Genomic DNA, 18,273 nt, shown 5'->3' with positions numbered 1-18,273 from the left:
GTGCATGGATTGAACTCCATTTACCCCCCAAGATATTATAAAATATAATGTTTTGTCCATCCAAAGCAAATTCCATGAGGCAAAAAAATGGTGTTTCTCAAACTTGCCTACATTACGATCAACTCTCAGAATTCCAGAATATTCTAGAACAGTGTTTCCTCAACCTTGAATAGGATGAGTGGACTTCAACTCCCAGAAGTCCAGAATACTTTAAAATACAGTAGTACCTCTAGATACGAGCTGCTCCACATGCGAGTATTCCAAGTTACGAGCCACGAGGGGAGAGAAATTTCTGTTCCAGACCCGAGCTCAAATTTGGGATACGAGCCAAGCGTCCACTAGGTGGCGCAAGAATCCTTGCTTCTGGTTATCTCGGAGGGGAAAAACAAAGTCTAAAGCCATTTGTTCCAGATACGAGTTGTTCGACATACAAGCTCCCTTCTGGAACGAATTAAACTCGTATCTAGAGGAACTACTGTAATGTTTCCTCAACCTTGAATTCTTTAAGATGGGTGGACTTCAACTCCCAGGATTCCAGGATACTCTAGAATAGTGTTTCCTCAACCTTGCCTACTTTTAGTTGGGTGGACTTCAACTCCCAGAACTCCCCTCTCCCAAAGCTCTCCAGCTTAGCTGACCGGAGAATTCTCGGAGTTGAAGTCCACATATCTTAAAGCACCCTGTGAGTCTAGATTCAGAATCCAGGAAAATTCCCTCTTCTGACTAGAATATAACCACCCCAGGAGGTGATATATTTAAACTCGGTGGTATGAACCCACTTTTCTCTACGGCCAAAACAAACCCTGATTTGGCCATCTCGTTCTCTTCCGGTTCCTAGACGGAAGAGGATCGCAAGAACCTGATCCGCCTCCAAGACCTGGTTGACAAGCTCCAGTTGAAGGTGAAAGCTTACAAGAGGCAAGCAGAGGAGGCGGTAAGTAGCGTCCACCTTCCCGTCCTTCTTGGGGCCATCCTGGTTTATCACTCATCCTAGTTTATTTAGCCCATCTCACGATACTGAGCTAGATAAGTTGACTCTCCTTTCCCATCTCGATGGTCACCTCAATCATGGTGACCTATTGGGACCAGTGAATGGTGGTTAGTGTTTGACGCTACTCGGTGTCTATTGTGGGTGCGCATGCATTTGGCTTCTGCGCATGCGGAGCAAATGAAATCTCGCTATATAGAGCACTGGTGAGACCCCATTTGGAATACTGTGTCCAGTTCTGGAGACCTCACCTACAAAAAGATATTGACAAAATTGAATGGGTCCAAGGACGGGCTACAAGAATGGTGGAAGGTCTTAAGCATAAAACGTATCAGGAAAGACTTCATGAACTCAATCTGTATAGTCTGGAGGACAGAAGGGAAAGGGGGGACACGATCGAAACGTATATGTTAAAGGGTTAAATAAGGTCCAGGAGGGAAGTGTTCTTAATAGGAAAGTGAACACAAGAACAAGGGGACACAATCTGAAGTTAGTTGGGGGAAAGATCAAAAGCAACGTGAGAAAATATTATTTTACTGAAAGAGTAGTAGATCCTTGGAACAAACTTCCAGCAGACGTTCTTGGTCAATCCACAGGAACTGAATTTAAACATGCCTGGGATAAACATATATCCATCCTAAGATAAAATACAGAAAATAGTATAAGGGCAGACTAGATGGACCATGAGGTCTTTTTCTGCCGTCAGTCTTCTATGTTTCTATGTTTCATGTGAGGACACACGTGTGAATGGGATTTTGGCGGTTTTCACCGATATTTTTGCTCACGCGCAGAAGCAAGAAATCGCGGAAATTGCTGAAATCCCACTCACACAAGATTTGGCTTGCTGAGCATGTGCGGAAGCCAAATCTCATGCGCGGGTGGGTACTTGCGCATCCCAGAATTTCCTACCTGGACAGAGCACCAGACAGCACCAACTGCTGCCCATTGATCGGGACCCTCATCCAAACCTCCTCTCTCAGCCCCTCAACGTTAGTACAGATAGTCCTTGACTTACGACCCCTATGTGATGAGGTCGTTAAGTGAGTCACCCTCAATTTTGTTTTAATTTTTTTCACTCAGTCATTAAGCAAATCACACGGTCGTTCAGTGAATCCGGCTTCCCCCGTTGATTTTTCTTGCCAAAAGTTTTGGGAGAAGGTCATAAATGATGAAGTTGCAGCCATATTGTAAACACCTGCTAGTTGCCAAATGCTCAAATTTTGACCATGTGTTGTTGTTTATTATTATTATTATTATTATTATTATTATTATTATTATTATTATTTATTGGATTTATATGCCGCCCCTCTCCGTAGACTCGGGGTGGCTAACAACAGTGGTAAAAACAACATGCGACAATTCAATACTAAAGCAGCTAAAAACCCTTATTTTAAAACTAATCATACATACAAACATACCATACATAAATTGTAGAAGCCTAGGGGGAAAGAATATCTCAGTTCCCCCATGCCTGACGACAGAGGTAGGTTTTAAGGAGCTTACGAAAGGCAAGAAGGGTGGGGGTTATTCTGATCTCTGGGGGGAGTTGGTGCCAGAGGGCCGGGGCCGCCACAGAGAAGGCTCTTCCCCTGGATCCCACCAAACGACATTGTTTAGTTGACGGGACCTGGAGAAGGCCAACTCTGTGGGACCTAACTGGTTGCTGGGATTCGTGCGGCAGAAGGCGGTCCCGGAGATAATCTGGTCCAGTGCCTTGAAGGGGGACACTGAGAGAATCAGAATCAGAACAGAGCTAGAAGGGGCCTTGGAGGTCTTCTAGTCCAGCCCCTGCTCAAGCAGGAGATCCTCGACCACTTTAGACAAGGGATTGTCCAGTCTCTTCTTAAAAACCTCCAGCGATGAAGCACCCACAACTTCTGGAAGCAAGCTGTTCAGGATGTTGTGGGTATGAGAACCAATCCCACAATGTTGTAAATACGAGGAAAGTCAATTTTTTTCCAGCCCAATCATAACATTGGTCTTTAAAGAAATGCTTGTAAATCGAGGGATTTTTTTTGTAACTCAAATTCATTTTGGAAGCGCCTATGGATAGTCGTAAATATACTGTATGTGAAGTATCCAATTTTTTTTTAAAAAAAAAAATAAGTATGAGGAGTGGTCATAAGTACGAGGACTGGTTATAAGTGCGAGGGCCAGGTGTAAATCACGCTTTTTTTCCTTGCATCTCACGGTTTTTAAGCAGTCGTAAGTCGAGGACTGCCTGTAAACGTGCCAAATATCTTGAAATGGAATTGGAACCCGATTTGTCTGGCGCACATAGTAGTGGGAGCTCCTCAGAGGCAAATGTTCTCCATAATTTTCAACGCATCCCTTCTCGGTTCTCCACAGGAGGAGCAAGCCAACAGCAACTTGGGCAAATTCCGGAAGGTCCAGCACGAGTTGGACGAAGCCGAGGAGAGGGCGGACATCGCTGAGTCTCAGGTCAACAAGCTTAGGGCCAAAAGTCGTGACATTGGAATAAAGGTGAAGGCCTACCCTTAAGCCTAACCCTAACCTTAACTCTAGTCCTAACTCTAATCCTAACCCTAGCCCTATCTCTACTCTTAACCCTACCCTTCCCACTAACCGTAACCCTACTTTTATCCCTACCTCTAATTCTTCCACACCTTAACCCTACTCCTACCCTGATTCCTAACCCTAACCCTACTCTTACTCTTACTCCTACCCCTACCTCTACTTTAACCCTACTCCTAACCCTAACCATACTCTTATTCTTACTTCTAGCCCGAACACTAGCTTATCCCAACCCCTACCTCTCTACTTCTACTCCTAATCCTAACTCTAACTCTATCCCTGCCTCTAACCTTGACTCTACTCCTAACCCTAAACCTAGACCTATCTCAACCCTTAACCCTGCCCCTCCCACTAACTATAACCCTACTTTTGCTCCTACCCCTAACTCTACCCCACATTAACCCTGCTTCTATCTATCTATCATCTATCTATCATCTATCTATCTATCTATCTATCTATCTATCTATCTATCTATCTATCTATCTATCTATCTATCTATCTATCTATCTATCCTATCTAATCAATCTATCTTTCTATCTATCTATCTATCTATCTATCTATCTATCTATCTATCTATCTATCTATCTATCTATCTATCTATTTGTATGCCACCCCGCTATTCCTACCCCTACCCCTAATCTTAACCTTCCTCTCACTCCTACCCATAACTCCATCCCTTAACCCTACTCCTACCTCTACTCTACTCCTAACCCTAACCTTAACCCTACTCTTATTCCTACCCCTACCGTTACCTCTAACATTATCCCTATCCCTATCCTTAACTTTAACCCTAGCCCATCTCCTTTCCTTACCCCCCTACCCGTATCCTTATTCCTACCCCAACCGTAACCTTCTTTCCATATTCCTGCCTTACCTGTCATCCTAACCCAACCCAGTCGTATCTTTTCTTCCTTTCTCACATTTGCTCCTTTCTTCCCCAGCCGAAAGGTTTGTTCGAGGAGTAACTCCTTCGAAGACCAGATGGCCCACCTCTCCAAGACCACCCCGCTCGACATCCCCGTGCACCCCCCCAGACCTAAAAGGCCCTGGGGAAACCTCTCCCGCATCTCCAATGCTCTGTATATCAGCATCGCTCCCTTCTCCAAGGTAGAATAAAAATGATGAAACAAATGTTGGCTCATTGATTTAATTTCATGTCTAAGAGTGGGACCAATGCACACCCTCTCCTGGCGATTGGCCCCAAATCACCCAACTGGCGTTCATGCTTAAGGGGTGTTCTGTCGGGCTCTCTGGCAGACTCCTCCCAAAAATTCACAGGTACAAATTTCAGACACACACACATTTGAAAATTCAAAACAATGTTCTTTATAATGAAAATTCACTTAACCTAAGCCCTCTTTTGGTATAGCCAAGAGCACTCGTCTCCAAACAAACTGGTAATTTGTACAAGTCCCTTATCAGTTCTGTGATACTTAGCTTGCAGCTGTGAGGTAATTTACAGTCCTTTTTTCACAAAGTGAAACACACTTTGCCCTGATTTAGTTTCAAAGCGGGGAAAAATCAGCACACAAAAGGTCAAAGTCAGTAAAGCAGTCATGAAACACAACGATCAGATAATCCTCCACAATGGCCAAACCCACAGGCTGATCTTTATAGCAGCCTCACTAATGACCACAGCCCCACCCAACCACAGGTGGCCTCATTTTCTTTGATAATAATCTCTCAGTTGTTGTTGCCTATGCATCGCTCTCCACATGCGTGGCTGTATCCTTAACTCTTGTTCTGAATCCAAGGAGGAGCTAGAGAATTGATCTCCTTCTGAGCTGTCTGCCCCACTCTCCTCCTCCCTGTCACTCATGTCTTCTTGGTCAGAGGAGCCTTCATCAGCAGATTCCACCGGGGACAAAACAGGCCTGCAGCATGTGGATGTCTCCACCACAGCCACAGTCCTTGGGGCAGGAGCAGGGCTGGAGCTAACCACAAGGGGAGACTAAAATTCACCATCTCCTGAGGTCACATGATCCCCTTTTGCGACTCAGCAGCAAAGGCGGATTCCCTTCAGGACTGGATTACTGACTTAACAACGGCAAGCGATTCACTTAGGGACGGTGGCAAAAAAGGTTGCAAAACAGAGTAAAAAACCCAGATTCCTTTCACAAACACCCATGCAGCTAAGCTGACAACCGCAGCGATTTACTTAACAATGATGGCAAGAAAAAACCACCAAACGGGGCAGAATTCCCTTTAAACAGACATATTACAGTTAACCATGGCGATTTTGGTCACAAGTGGTGGTCGTTATGTTGAAGACTGCCTGGATAAAAGCTGACCACATGGCAGGATTTCTTGGTAGCAAATTCCAAACAGACAGACAGACAGACAGACACACAAACACACCCGAAGTGCAACCTTTTATCTTTAAAGAGGCTTTAAACTCAAATTTCTCAACCAGGGACACTATATATATATATATATATCTTATGTTCTGCAACACGTGCATTTACTCTCCTAGGAGTAAGAATGCATTAAAGAAAAAAGAAAAAACCTCCTCCCTTTTCCAACACTTCAAAACTACAGGACATGAAATTGATTTTGACAGTACCAAATTAATTTCCAAAACAGAACACTACAGCAAAAGAATAATCATGGAAGCCATCGAGATAGAAAAACATCCCCAAAATATGAATAAGCGGGATGATACCTCCCGCTTACCAGACATCTGGAAACCAGCCCTCAAATGTATCCCAGCCATAGAAACCAGACTCAGAACACACATTGTAAAACAATCAAGTAGCCTGCCAGTTCCAACTACTCAGGATATCACGCCTAATCTACAACCATTAACTAATCAGCATACCTCAGCTACATCAACGACCCCAGATGTTACCCCACTGACTCACCAGGAAGTTTCTACACAGCAGGCAATTGCTGAGCCATCAAACCACACCCAGCCACCAGTATTTATAGAAGGAAGGCAGCTCAGGCCTCGCAGTGTTCACCTTAGAACAAGGACAGAAACACCAGCCTGAAGATGATGAGTGGGACCTCATCGAAACGTCGCCAGAAATTTCCAAATCCTACACGGGAAGAAACCCGTTTATTTATTTATTAAATTTGTATGCCGCCCCTCTCCGTAGACTCGGGGTGGCTCACAGCAGTGATAGAAACAATGTACAATACAAATCTAATAATACGAACTTAAAAACCCATAATTTAAAAAACATGCACACAACACACCATACATAAATTATATAGGCCTGGGGAAGATATTTCAATTCCCCCATGCCTGACGGCAGAGGTGGGTTTTGAGATGTTTACGAAAGGCAAGGAGGGTGGGGGCAATTCTGATCTCTGGGGGGAGTTGGTTCCAGATGGCTGGGGCCGCCACAGAGAAGGCTCTTCCCCTGGGTCCCGCCAAACGGCATTGTTTAGTTGACGGGACCCAGAGAAGGCCCACTCTGTGGGACCTAACCAGTTGCTGGGATTCGTGCGGCAGAAGGCGGCCCCGGAGATATTCTGGTCTGATGCCATGAAGGGCTTTATAGGTCATAACCAACACTTTGAATTGTGACCGGAAACCGATCGGCAACCAATGCAGACTGTGGAGTGTTGGTGTAACATGGGCATATTTTTAATCATCAATACCAAATTACTATTGTACACTGTTTTATTGTCGCTGTTAGCCGCCCCGAGTCTCTGGAGAGGGGCGGCATACAAATCCAATAAATAAATAAATAAATAAATAAATATTTGTGAAAGCCCATGACTGCTCTCGCAGCTGCATTCTGCACAATCTGAAGTTTCCGAACACTCTTCAAAGGTAGCCCCATGTAGAGAGCATTACAGTAGTCGAACCTCGAGGTGATGAGGGCATGAGTGACTGTGAGCAGTGACTCCCGGTCCAGATAGGGCCACAACTGGTGCACCAGGCGAACCTGGGCAAATGGGGTGTGGACTTCAACTCCCAGAATTCCCCAGCAGCCATTCCTTCCCTGAAAAAAAAACAGAGTTTGCTCTTCTCTCTCTCTCTCTCTCCCCCACATCACCTGTCCATATCTCAAGACCTAAAATGGTCACCTAACATCAAAAACATCATAAAAAAAGCACAACAAAGAATGTTCTTTCTGCGCCAGCTCAGGAAGCTCAAACTGCCCAAGGAGCTGCTGATTCAGTTCTACAGAGGAATCATTGAGTCTGTCATCTGCACCTCTATCACTGTCTGGTTCGGTGCTGCAACCCAACAGGACCGACACAGACTTCAGAGGAGAATCAGAACTGCAGAAAAAACAATTGCTGCCTTCCACTGTATACTGTGTTGTATCTTGAAATGGCTACCTTGTATTTCCTGTAAATAGTTTGTTCCGTCTCCCAGCGCTGTCTGAGCCGAAGCAGGAAGTCGCTCCTGATTGGCTCAGACGCGGCTGGCTCTTGCTTTGGCGGGAGCCGCAAATGTATAAAAGAAGCGGCTTTTCCAAGCAGAGTCAGTCGGTACTCGCTGAATTGTCACTTGCCTTGCTGAGCTGTCACTTGTTCTCTGAGCTGAATAAAAAGTACCGATTTGTTGAACCCTGTCTCTGGGTCTACTTCACTGGCGACGAACGGACGGAAGAAACTTCGCGTGCAACATGAACAAAGTCCAGATCGGCCAGGCTCCGGAACTCTTCGACCCCGAAAAAACGTCCTGGGACGAATACATGGCTACCTTCGAGATCTTCCTCGAGGCAGCAGGGATACAGGACGCCGAAGCCGATCGCAGACAGGCTATTTTTCTGAATTACTGCGGCCCAGAAATCCGTGGCCTCGCCCAGACTCTCACCGACCCGCAGCCAGCAAGAACCGTCGCTTGGGACGTCCTACAAGACAAGTTAGCGAGCCATTTCAAACCGACCAAACCAGCCATGGTTTTTCGGCATCAATTCTCTATGATGGCTCAGAAGGAAACAGAATCAATCAACCAGTTTACAACGCGACTTCGGACGGTGCTTGCACAATGCAAGTTTAAAGACCCGGAAGCTCACCTCACCGATGCCTTGGTTTTTGGCATGAGAAGCGCCACGGTGAGGAACAAACTCCTCACCGAAGACGAGCCGACTCTACAAACCATAATTAAACTAGCGCAAACCGCAGAAGCCGCCGACGCAGCAGCTAGAGAATTAAAAGAACACGGAAGGCGAGAACTCATCGCCAAGATTGACTCCGCGTCTCCCCGCGCCGTGGAATCAGACGACCCCAGCCAACCAGCTCACAACGGGGACAACTGCTTCCTGGTACAAGACCAGCCGAGACACCACAGAGCTACTCACCCAGCCCCCTGTGCGGGCTGCCGGGGAAACCACCAGTGCCATCGATGCCCCTTCCGAGACGCCACATGCCGCCGCTGCAACCGTCGAGGCCACATCGCCATCGCATGCAGAGCAACGGCACCAGAGGAGACATTCGCCACACCGCAATACCAACAACCACAAAACCAGACCCCCCAACCGCGAGAAAATCGACCGTTCCGCTATTCGGGTCAAAGGAACTACTCAACCGCTAACCGCGACTACTATAGAGGTAACACTCAATTTTCCGTGAATAACACGGCAACAAAAAAAGGGGCCAAAATTGTTATCTCTCTGTTACTAAATGACCAACCATGCTCGATGGAGCTTGATACTGGGTCTAGGTATACCATTATGCCTTGGGAGAAGTTTAAACTGTATATGCCTAATCTGTCTAAATCTGATCTAAAACAAACCTCTTTAGTGATCAGAGATTTTCAAGGGGGGGTAATCTCGGTCCTGGGAACAGCAAATGTACCTATTGTATTCAAGAATGTCAAATGTACCCTACCCATGCTTATTGTAACGGGGGCTAAGCACTCTCTCTTGGGGTTGGCTTGGATGGAACCTTTGGGGATTGAAATTTCGGGTGTGTGTAATGTAAACTGTGATAATATGCCTAACTTTGTGCAAGAGTTCCCCGAAGTGTTCAGCCCCACCTTAGGATCGTATAAGGGGCCCCCTATATCATTTTCTATTGACCCCAAGGTCCCACCAGTCAGGCTAAAACCTTGCAGGGTCCCCCTTCCGCTTCTCCCCAAACTAGACCTGCAGCTTGATAAACTTATAAGCCAAGGTATTTTGGTCCCTGTGGAACAAGGGCCATGGGAAACTCCCATAGTTACGCCTCTGAAGCCAGATGGTTCTTTAAGGGTTTGCGCTGACTATAAATCTACCCTTAATAAGCCCCTCCAACATCACCCCTACCCCATCCCGGTGGTGCAACAACTCCTACACTCCCTGGGGGAAGGGAAAAGGTTTGCAAAAATCGACCTCGCGCAGGCTTACCAGCAGCTTCCGGTCGATGAACAAACAGCAAACGCACAAACAATCGTAACGCACAGGGGGGCTTTCAAATGCACGAGATTACAGTTTGGGGTGAGCATAGCCCCAGGGATATTCCAGAGCATTATGGAACGCCTATTGTCAGGGGTTAATGGGGCCATCCCATATTTTGATGACATCTTAATTGCAGGGGAAAACCAGGAACAAGTAAACAAAAGAATAAGGGAAGTACTTAAGAGGTTACAGGACAAAGGCTTAAGAATCAAGCCTGACAAATGTGTCTGGGGAACCAACAGTATAGAATTCCTAGGATATAAAGTAGACAAAGAAGGTATCCACCCCACAACAGAGAAGCTGAGAGCCATTAGGGAAGCCCCAGAGCCACGAGATAAGAATGAGCTGCAGGCATTTTTAGGCCTCCTTAATTTTTATTCCGTTTTTTAAAAGCAGAAGGCAACAGTAGCAGAGCCTCTACATCGTTTACTCCAGAAGGAAACCCGCTGGACCTGGGGGGAAACTGAACGTGAAGCTTTTTTCCAAACAAAGCAATTACTAACTTCTAAAAGTGTGGTAGTCCAATATAGTGCTTCACTACCCATTAGGCTCACGTGCGACGCTTCACCGTACGGCATAGGAGGAGTCCTAGCTCACGTTCTGCCTAATAAGACAGAGGCCCCAATAGCATTTTTCTCAAGAACCATGACCAGCACAGAGAGGAATTATAGCCAGTTAGACAAAGAGGCTCTAGCTTTAGTGGCAGGGGTAAAGAAATTTCACAATTACATTTTTGGAAGAAGTTTTGAACTAGTCACTGACCACAAGCCTTTACTAGGTCTGCTAGCCCCCAACAAGCCCACTCCACCTTTTATGTCTCCAAGACTGATCAGATGGGCTCTTTTCCTCTCAGGGTACCAGTATGATCTCACCCACAAGGGGGGGAAGGAAATCAATCACGCAGACGGCCTCAGCAGGTGCCCCATAACAGACTTAGTGGAGGACCCTGCTCCTTCCACAGATGTACTAATGATAGAACTCGAGGATAACCCACTAACCACGGCCAAAGAGGTAGCTGCACACACGCAGCAAGATCAAATCCTTAAACAAGTGGTAAACTGTGTACTTAAGGGATGGCAAAATGATTCTGTGAAACCTGAATTGTGTGACTTCAAAACCAAAAGACTTGAGTTATCTTATGTAAAGGGTTGTCTGCTGTGGGGAGATAGAGTGATCATCCCCAAAAGCCTAAGGGAAAAGGTACTCAAAATGTTACATGTGGGCCATCCTGGGATTGTCAGGATGAAGAGCCTAGCAAGAGGGCATTTATGGTGGCCAGGTCTGGATGCTGATATTGAGAGCTGGGTTTCGAAGTGTGAACCATGCCAAGAGTCACGGCCTAATCCCCCCAAAACAACTCCGGCTGAGTGGGAGCAGCCTGCTGGTCCTTGGTCAAGAATCCACATTGATTTTGCTGGTCCAGTGGGGTCCCAGTATTTCTTAATAGTGGTTGATGCGTTCTCCAAATGGGTGGAAATAATAGCAATGAACAACATAACCACAAGTGCCACCATCAAGGTATTGAGTAGACTGTTTGCCACCCATGGTTGCCCAGATATCTTAGTGTCTGACAATGGGCCACAGCTAACAGCCAGGCAATTCGAATTGTTCCTAGATGGCCTAGGGGTCAGGCATGCCCTCATCTCGCCTTACTCGCCTTGGGCTAATGGATTGGCAGAACGTTACGTTCGTGTGGCAAAGGAGGCATTGCGCAGGTCAGGCCCTGGGGATGTACAACAAAACTTGGACCAATTCTTACTCACCCAACACATCACCCCTAACTCGCACACACATGTAAGCCCTGCAGAGTTATTAATGGGAAGGAAATTAAGGTCACCACTCGATAGGTTGAACCCAAGATTCTGTAATAATAATAATCAAATGTGTGTAAAACCTGAAAGAGAAATGTATTTGGGACAAAATGTATATGTAAAAAGTTTTGATGGAAATGTAAACTGGATGAAAGGAATTGTTGTTAAGCAAAATGCACCAAAGACTTATATAGTAAAACTAGAGGATGGTCGTTTGTGGAAACGACACATAGACCACATTCGGAAGCGAACAGAAAATCAATTGCCTCAAACCGCTGACATGGACTCTCCCCCTTCAACAGACTTTAACACATTGCCCGAATTAAGAAACACGCAAAGGGACTTATCGGGCCAGGGAGAGCCATCCAGCGACGCTGAGCCATCCTCCTCCTCCGAAGCCTTCGTTGGGCCCGCCAGGCCAAGTCCGCCGCGCCGGGAGAACAGCCATCCTCCACAGTCGGTGTCGAAGGAGAAATTGAACTGCGCAGGTCTGAGCGAGCTTCACGGAGGCCCCACCGATTGGACGACTTTGTCACGTGGCTTTCGTGATGGATGTGTCCAACTATGAGGGGAGGGGTGTTGTATCTTGAAATGGCTACCTTGTATTTCCTGTAAATAGTTTGTTCCGTCTCCCAGCGCTGTCTGAGCCGAAGCAGGAAGTCGCTCCTGATTGGCTCAGACGCGGCTGGCTCTTGCTTTGGCGGGAGCCGCAAATGTATAAAAGAAGCGGCTTTTCCGAGCAGAGTCAGTCGGTACTCGCTGAATTGTCACTTGCCTTGCTGAGCTGTCACTTGTTCTCTGAGCTGAATAAAAAGTACTGATTTGTTGAACCCTGTCTCTGGGTCTACTTCATACTGCACGAGACAAAAAGAGGGTGGGGAAAATATTTAATGACCCCTCACATCCTGGACACAAATTGTTTCAACTCCTACCCTCAAAACGTCGCTACAGAGCACTGCACACCAAGACAACTAGACACAAGAACAGTTTTTTTTCCGAACGCCATCACTCTACTAAACAAATAATTCCCTCAACACTGTCAGACTTTCTACTAAATCTGCACTTCTATTCTACTAGTTTTTCTCATCATTCCTGTCACCCATTTCCTCCCACTTAGGACTGTATGACTGTCACTTGTTGCTTGTATCCTAAGATTTTTATTAATATTGCTTCTTCATTGCTTATTTGACCCCTATGACAATCATTAAGTGTTGTACCACATGATTCTTGACAAATGTATATTTTATTTTATGTACGCTGAGAGCACATGCACCAAAACAAATTCCTTGTGTGTCCAATCACACTTGGCCAATAAAAATTCTATTCTATTCTATTCTATTTTAACCCATTTTTGGGTGGGCTCCAGGTGGGGGGGAACCAAAAGGGCCTGAAAATTGGCTGCCAGGCTGCATTTGCAGAGGGAGACAGACGTGTTGCCTGCTAAGCAGAAAGCGGCTTAAACATGCATATGCACAAATGAGATTAGAACAAACCTGATTAGGGATCACAAAGTCTCGATACACAAGGAGATTAGGAAAGATGAAAGCGCACGCCGGGGTCCAGATTAGGCTGTCTGATGCTGGATTCCCCGATTAAGCTGATTTAATAGGTCGCCGCTATTAAAATGGGCTTAGGAAGGGCAGGAGCGCGTGCCTATTGATAGATATTTTAAATTAATTAAATGGGGGGCGAGGGGAGAAAAAACATCGAATGGGCTTTTTTCCGAACGGATCTACTGAACCATGACGGAAGTAAGAAATTCAGCCGGGGATATTTGGGGCTTGGAGGTAAAAAAAAAACATGTCAGAAAAAATCCCCTTTTTCTGAACTTTGCTACAATGCTGGGCATTTTTAAAAAATTATTAGATTTGTTCTTACATTGTTCCTGTTATTGTTGTGAGCCGCCCCCAGTCTACGGAGAGGGGCGGCATACAAATCTAAATAATAATAATAATAATAATAATAATAATAATAATAATAATAATAATAATTTCCAGTCCGGGGTTCAGAAAAAGTGAGCTGAGAGATGCACAGCTCGAGTTAGTGAGTCAAGCCACAGCCTGTGAGGGAAGGCAAACACAGTCAGTTTACTGTTGCAAATTTATTTATTTACTTATTATTAGAGTTGAAAGGGACCTTACAGGTCATCAAGTTCAACCCCCTGCCTGAGCAGGAAATCCTACATCACCCCAGCCAAATGGAAGTCCAATCTCCTCTTGAAAGTGTCCAAAGTTGGGGAGTCCACAACCTCCGCTGGCAGGCCGTTCCACTGGTTGATCGCTCTCACTGTCAGGAAATTCTTTCTTATCTCCAGGTTGAATCTTTCCTTGGTCAGTTTCCAACCTTTGTTCCTCGTCCGGCCCTCTGGTGCCCTGGAAAACAGTGTGTCCCCCTCCTCTCCGTGGCAACCCCTCAAGTACCTGTATACAGCTATTATGTCCCCCCTAGCCCTTCTTTTTACTAGACAATCCATGCCCAGTTCCAGCAACCTTTCCTCGTATGGCCTGGTCTCTAGTCCCCTTATCATTTTAGTTGCTCTTTTCTGCACCCTCTCTAGAGTCTCTATATCTTTTTTGAAGTGTAGTGACCAGAACTGGATGCAATACTCCAGGTGCGGTCTGACCAGGGCCTTATAGAGTGGTATTATTACCTCTCTGGTCTTGGAGTGTATCCCCCTGTTCATGCCTCATCTCTTTCCCTTTTTCTCCTCTTCCTTTCCCACCAAATGGGAAATTAAATATACTGCTCAAAAAAAATAAAGGGAACACTGAAATAACCCATCCTAGATTTGAATGAATGAAATATTCTCATTGAATGTTTCATTTGCACAGCTATTCCATTTGCACAACAGCAGGTGAAATTGATTGTCAATCAGCGTTGCTTCCTAAGTGGACAGTTTGATTTCACAGAAGTTTGATTTACCTAAAGTTATATTCTGTTGTTTAAGGACTCCCGTAATCCCTTGCCCGATGGCATCTGGGCTAGCGAATGGAGCTAGCAGAGCGTTTTAAGGGCCAGACATTTCCTGTTGCCAATGAGGAGTTTTGTTTGGGAAAACCCTAAACCCTTTAAAAAAAAATCCTTTTAATATTTATACTGCTGTTGAAAGAGGGCTTCAGAATGCATAAGAATATAAGAACCTAAGAAGAGCCCTGCTGAATCAGGCCAAAGCCCATCGAGTCCAGCATTCTGTGTCACACAGTGGCCCCCCAACTGTCCATGGGGATCTTGAGCAGAAAGAGAAGGCAAGACCCTCCCTTGCCTTTCCTTTGGCCTCGTTCTCACAGTCTTCCTCATCATGATCCGGTTGTGATGGATCACCTGCTGGTCTTCAAACCCCTGTCATTCCATTCAGTCTCACATGGAATCCTTCCGGCCTTAAGACCACTTCTTCTCTCCTTCCACTACCCTGTGGGATGGTCAGCCCAGCTGAAGACCTCTGAGATCTTATGATTCTTGATGAACTTATCTTTTCTTTTATGTACACTGAGAGCATGTGCACCAAGACAAATTCTGCGCATGTGCAGAAGCATTTTTTATAAAACCACATGGTGTGTCCTTGAGCGAACCAGCAGTAGAAGAATCCGGAACCCAGCCCTGGGCCAAACTGAGAGTAGAGCATTCAGTTTTGGTCACCACACTATAAAAGACTTAGAAAGAGTGCAGAGAAGAGCAACCAGGATGATGAGGGGACTGGAGGCTAAAACATGCGATGAACCATTGCAGGAAGTGGGCTAGTCTGACTTAATGAACTCAGTCTGTATAGTCTGGAGGATGGAAGGGAAAGGGGGGACATGATCAAAACATTTAAATATGTTAAAGGGTTAAATCCTAGGTCTTGAAAACTATGACGCCTAAAACACAATCTAAGTATTTCCCACAAGATCATATGCTGCAACGTTCTACCTGTCAATGACTACTTCAGCTTCAATCGCAACAACACAAGAGCACGCAACAGATTCAAACTTAATATTAACCGCTCCAAACTTGACTGTAAAAAATATGACTTTAGCAACCGAGTTGTCGAAGCGTGGAACTCATTACCAGACTCAGTAGCGTCAACCCCTAACCCCCAACATTTTTCCCTTAGACTATCCACGATTGACCTCTCCAGGTTCCTTAGAGGTCAGTAAGGGGCGTGCATAAGTGCACCAGTGTGCCTTCCGTTCCCTGTCCAATTGTCTCTCCTTATCTCATTTATCTTTTCTTCCTTTCAAATATGTTCACCTATACTTTTATATCTTTTCTTCTATTATTTTCTTTATTTATATTACTACATATCTATTCTCTTCAATGTGTATTATGTATTGGACTAAATAAATAAATAAAATAAATAAATCGGTTTCAGGAGGGAAGTGTTTTTAATAGGAAAATGAACACAAGAACAAGGGGGCACAGTCTGAGGTTAGTTGGGGGAAAGATTAGAAGTAACGTGAGAAAATATGATTTTACTGAAAGAGTCGTAGATGCTTGGAACAAACTTCCAGCAGACGTGGTTGGTAAATCTACAGTAACTGAATTTAAACATGCCTGGGATAAACATATATCCATCCTAAGATAAAATACAGTAAATAATATAAGGGCAGACTAGATGGACCATGAGGTCTTTTTCTGCCGTCTATCTTCTAGGTTTCTAATCTAGAGAAAGACCAGAGGAGACATAATAGCAATCTTCCAATATTTGAGGGTCTACAACAGAGAGGAGTAAAATTAGTTTCCAAAGGTCAGACAAGGAATAATGGATGAAAACTGATCAAGGAGAGATTCAACCCAGAAATAAGGAGACATTTTCTCACAATGAGGACAATCCACCGATGGAACAGAAGTTGCCTTCAGATTTTATTTATTTATTGGATTTGTATGCCGCCCCTCTCCGTAGACTCGGAGCAGCTAACAACAATGATAAAAACAGCATGTAACAATCCAATTAATAAAACAACTAAAATCCCTTATTATAAAACCAAACATACACACAAACATACCATGCATAACTTGTAATGGCCTAGGGGGAAGAGCTATCTTAACTCCCCCATGCCTGGCGGCATAAGTGAGTCTTGAGTAGTTTACGAAAGACAGGGAGGGTGGGGGCAGTTCTAATCTCCGGGAGGAGTTGGTTCCAGAGGGCTGGGGCCGCCACAGAGAAGGCTCTTCCCCTGGGGCCCGCCAAACAACATTGTTTAGTCGACGGGACCCAGAGAAGGCCAACTCTGTGGGACCTTATCGGTCGCTGGGATTCATGCGGTAGCTTTATCCCTGGAGGCTTTCAAGGAGAGACTGGACTGCCATTTGCCAGAAATAGGGTAGGGTCTCCTGCTTAAGCGGAGGGGGGGGGGGGTTTGGACTAGATGACCTACAAGGTCCCTTCCAACTCTGTTCATCTGTTAATCTGCCCCTCTGTGGGGCAGCTTTAATGTTGTGGAGCCGGTGCGGCAGAGAGGCACCGGAAACCATTAAAAGGGATCCGAGTGAAGTTTCCAATCGGGTGGAGATTTCAACGCAACACTTTCAAAAGCTCAACTTCTATCCGTCCACCTGTCTGCCCACCAACCAGCATTCAATTCACGATGGGACGAGAGGCTTTACAATCAGCAGGTGCACCAAATCTTTGGAAACTTACAAAGGGGGTGGAGGGGTGGGAGAGGAAAATAAGCTGGTTAAACTCCAACATTCCTTTTTCTCACCACGTATATGTATGCCATCCAAACTGCACTGTGCTGTTTCCTCCGTGTCCTATAATATATATACATAGGTGGCGCAGTGGGTAAAGCTGACTGTGGATCTGCAGGTCAGTGGTTCAAATCTCATCACCGGCTCAAGGTGGGCTCAGCCTTCCATCCTTCTGAGGTGGGTAAAATGAGGATCCAGATTGTGGGGGTAATACGCTGGCACTGTTAAAAAGTGCTATTGCTAACATGTTGTAAGCCGGCCTGAGTCTAAAGAGAAGGGCAGCATTACAAAATTGAATAAATAAATTTAAAAAATAAAAATAAAGGTAAGTGAAATTCATTAAACCACCTCTGGTCTCTCAATATACTTTTTATAGCAAGTGTGGTCTTACCCAGGCTTGATAAGGTGGCGCTAACCCTTTACCATGTTCTTAATTCAGAGTAGGAGATACAAACCCCTGTAGAACAGGGACTCAAGTCAAACTGCCCTGGTTCTATTGCATATCTATGTTCCAAAGTACCAAGAGTGTAAATAAAACAAGAAAAGAACCAATGGAAACTTATTGAAGAGAGAAGAACCTGGAACTAAGGAGAAATTTCCTGACAGGGAGAACAAGGAAGGAAGAGAGAAAGAGATGGAGAGAGAGAGAGTGAGTGAGGGAGAGGGGGGAGAGAGGGGGAGAGAGGGAGGGAGGGAGCGAGAGAGAGAGAGAGAGAGGACGGAATTTGAATAAGAAATATCAGCTACTGAGATTGCGAACTGTTCTGCCGGCGTGTTTCAACTGCCCGTAATTACAGGGTAATTAGTCCAGGAAGACACACACCACACGATAAAAGGAAAACCCAAAAGTTTTTATAAACAGAAAAACAGAAACAGCTCCCTTTTTAAATGTGAAAGGGATTTTCTGGTACACACAAGGCACAGGTTAAAT

At 45.3% G+C, this 18,273-nt stretch overlaps 1 protein-coding gene across 1 annotated transcript in view; it reads left to right on the top strand.

The window, feature by feature from the left end:
* Positions 1–4,654, top strand: part of LOC139175780 (myosin-7) — a 64,001-nt gene extending 59,347 nt beyond the window's left edge. The window contains exons 37-39 of the mRNA XM_070767063.1: positions 839–934; positions 3,338–3,472; positions 4,465–4,654. Of these exons, the coding sequence (XP_070623164.1) occupies positions 839–934; positions 3,338–3,472; positions 4,465–4,488 (255 nt within the window). The 3' untranslated portion in view covers positions 4,489–4,654. The remainder of the gene's footprint in view (positions 1–838; positions 935–3,337; positions 3,473–4,464) is intronic.
* Positions 4,655–18,273: the final 13,619 nt, after the last annotated feature.

Source organism: Erythrolamprus reginae, chromosome Z, assembly GCF_031021105.1.
Source record: "Erythrolamprus reginae isolate rEryReg1 chromosome Z, rEryReg1.hap1, whole genome shotgun sequence".
NCBI classification, from domain to species: Eukaryota; Metazoa; Chordata; class Lepidosauria; order Squamata; family Dipsadidae; genus Erythrolamprus; species Erythrolamprus reginae.
Note: the sequence above shows the minus strand (reverse complement) of the source record. Positions and strands in the feature narration are given on the sequence as shown.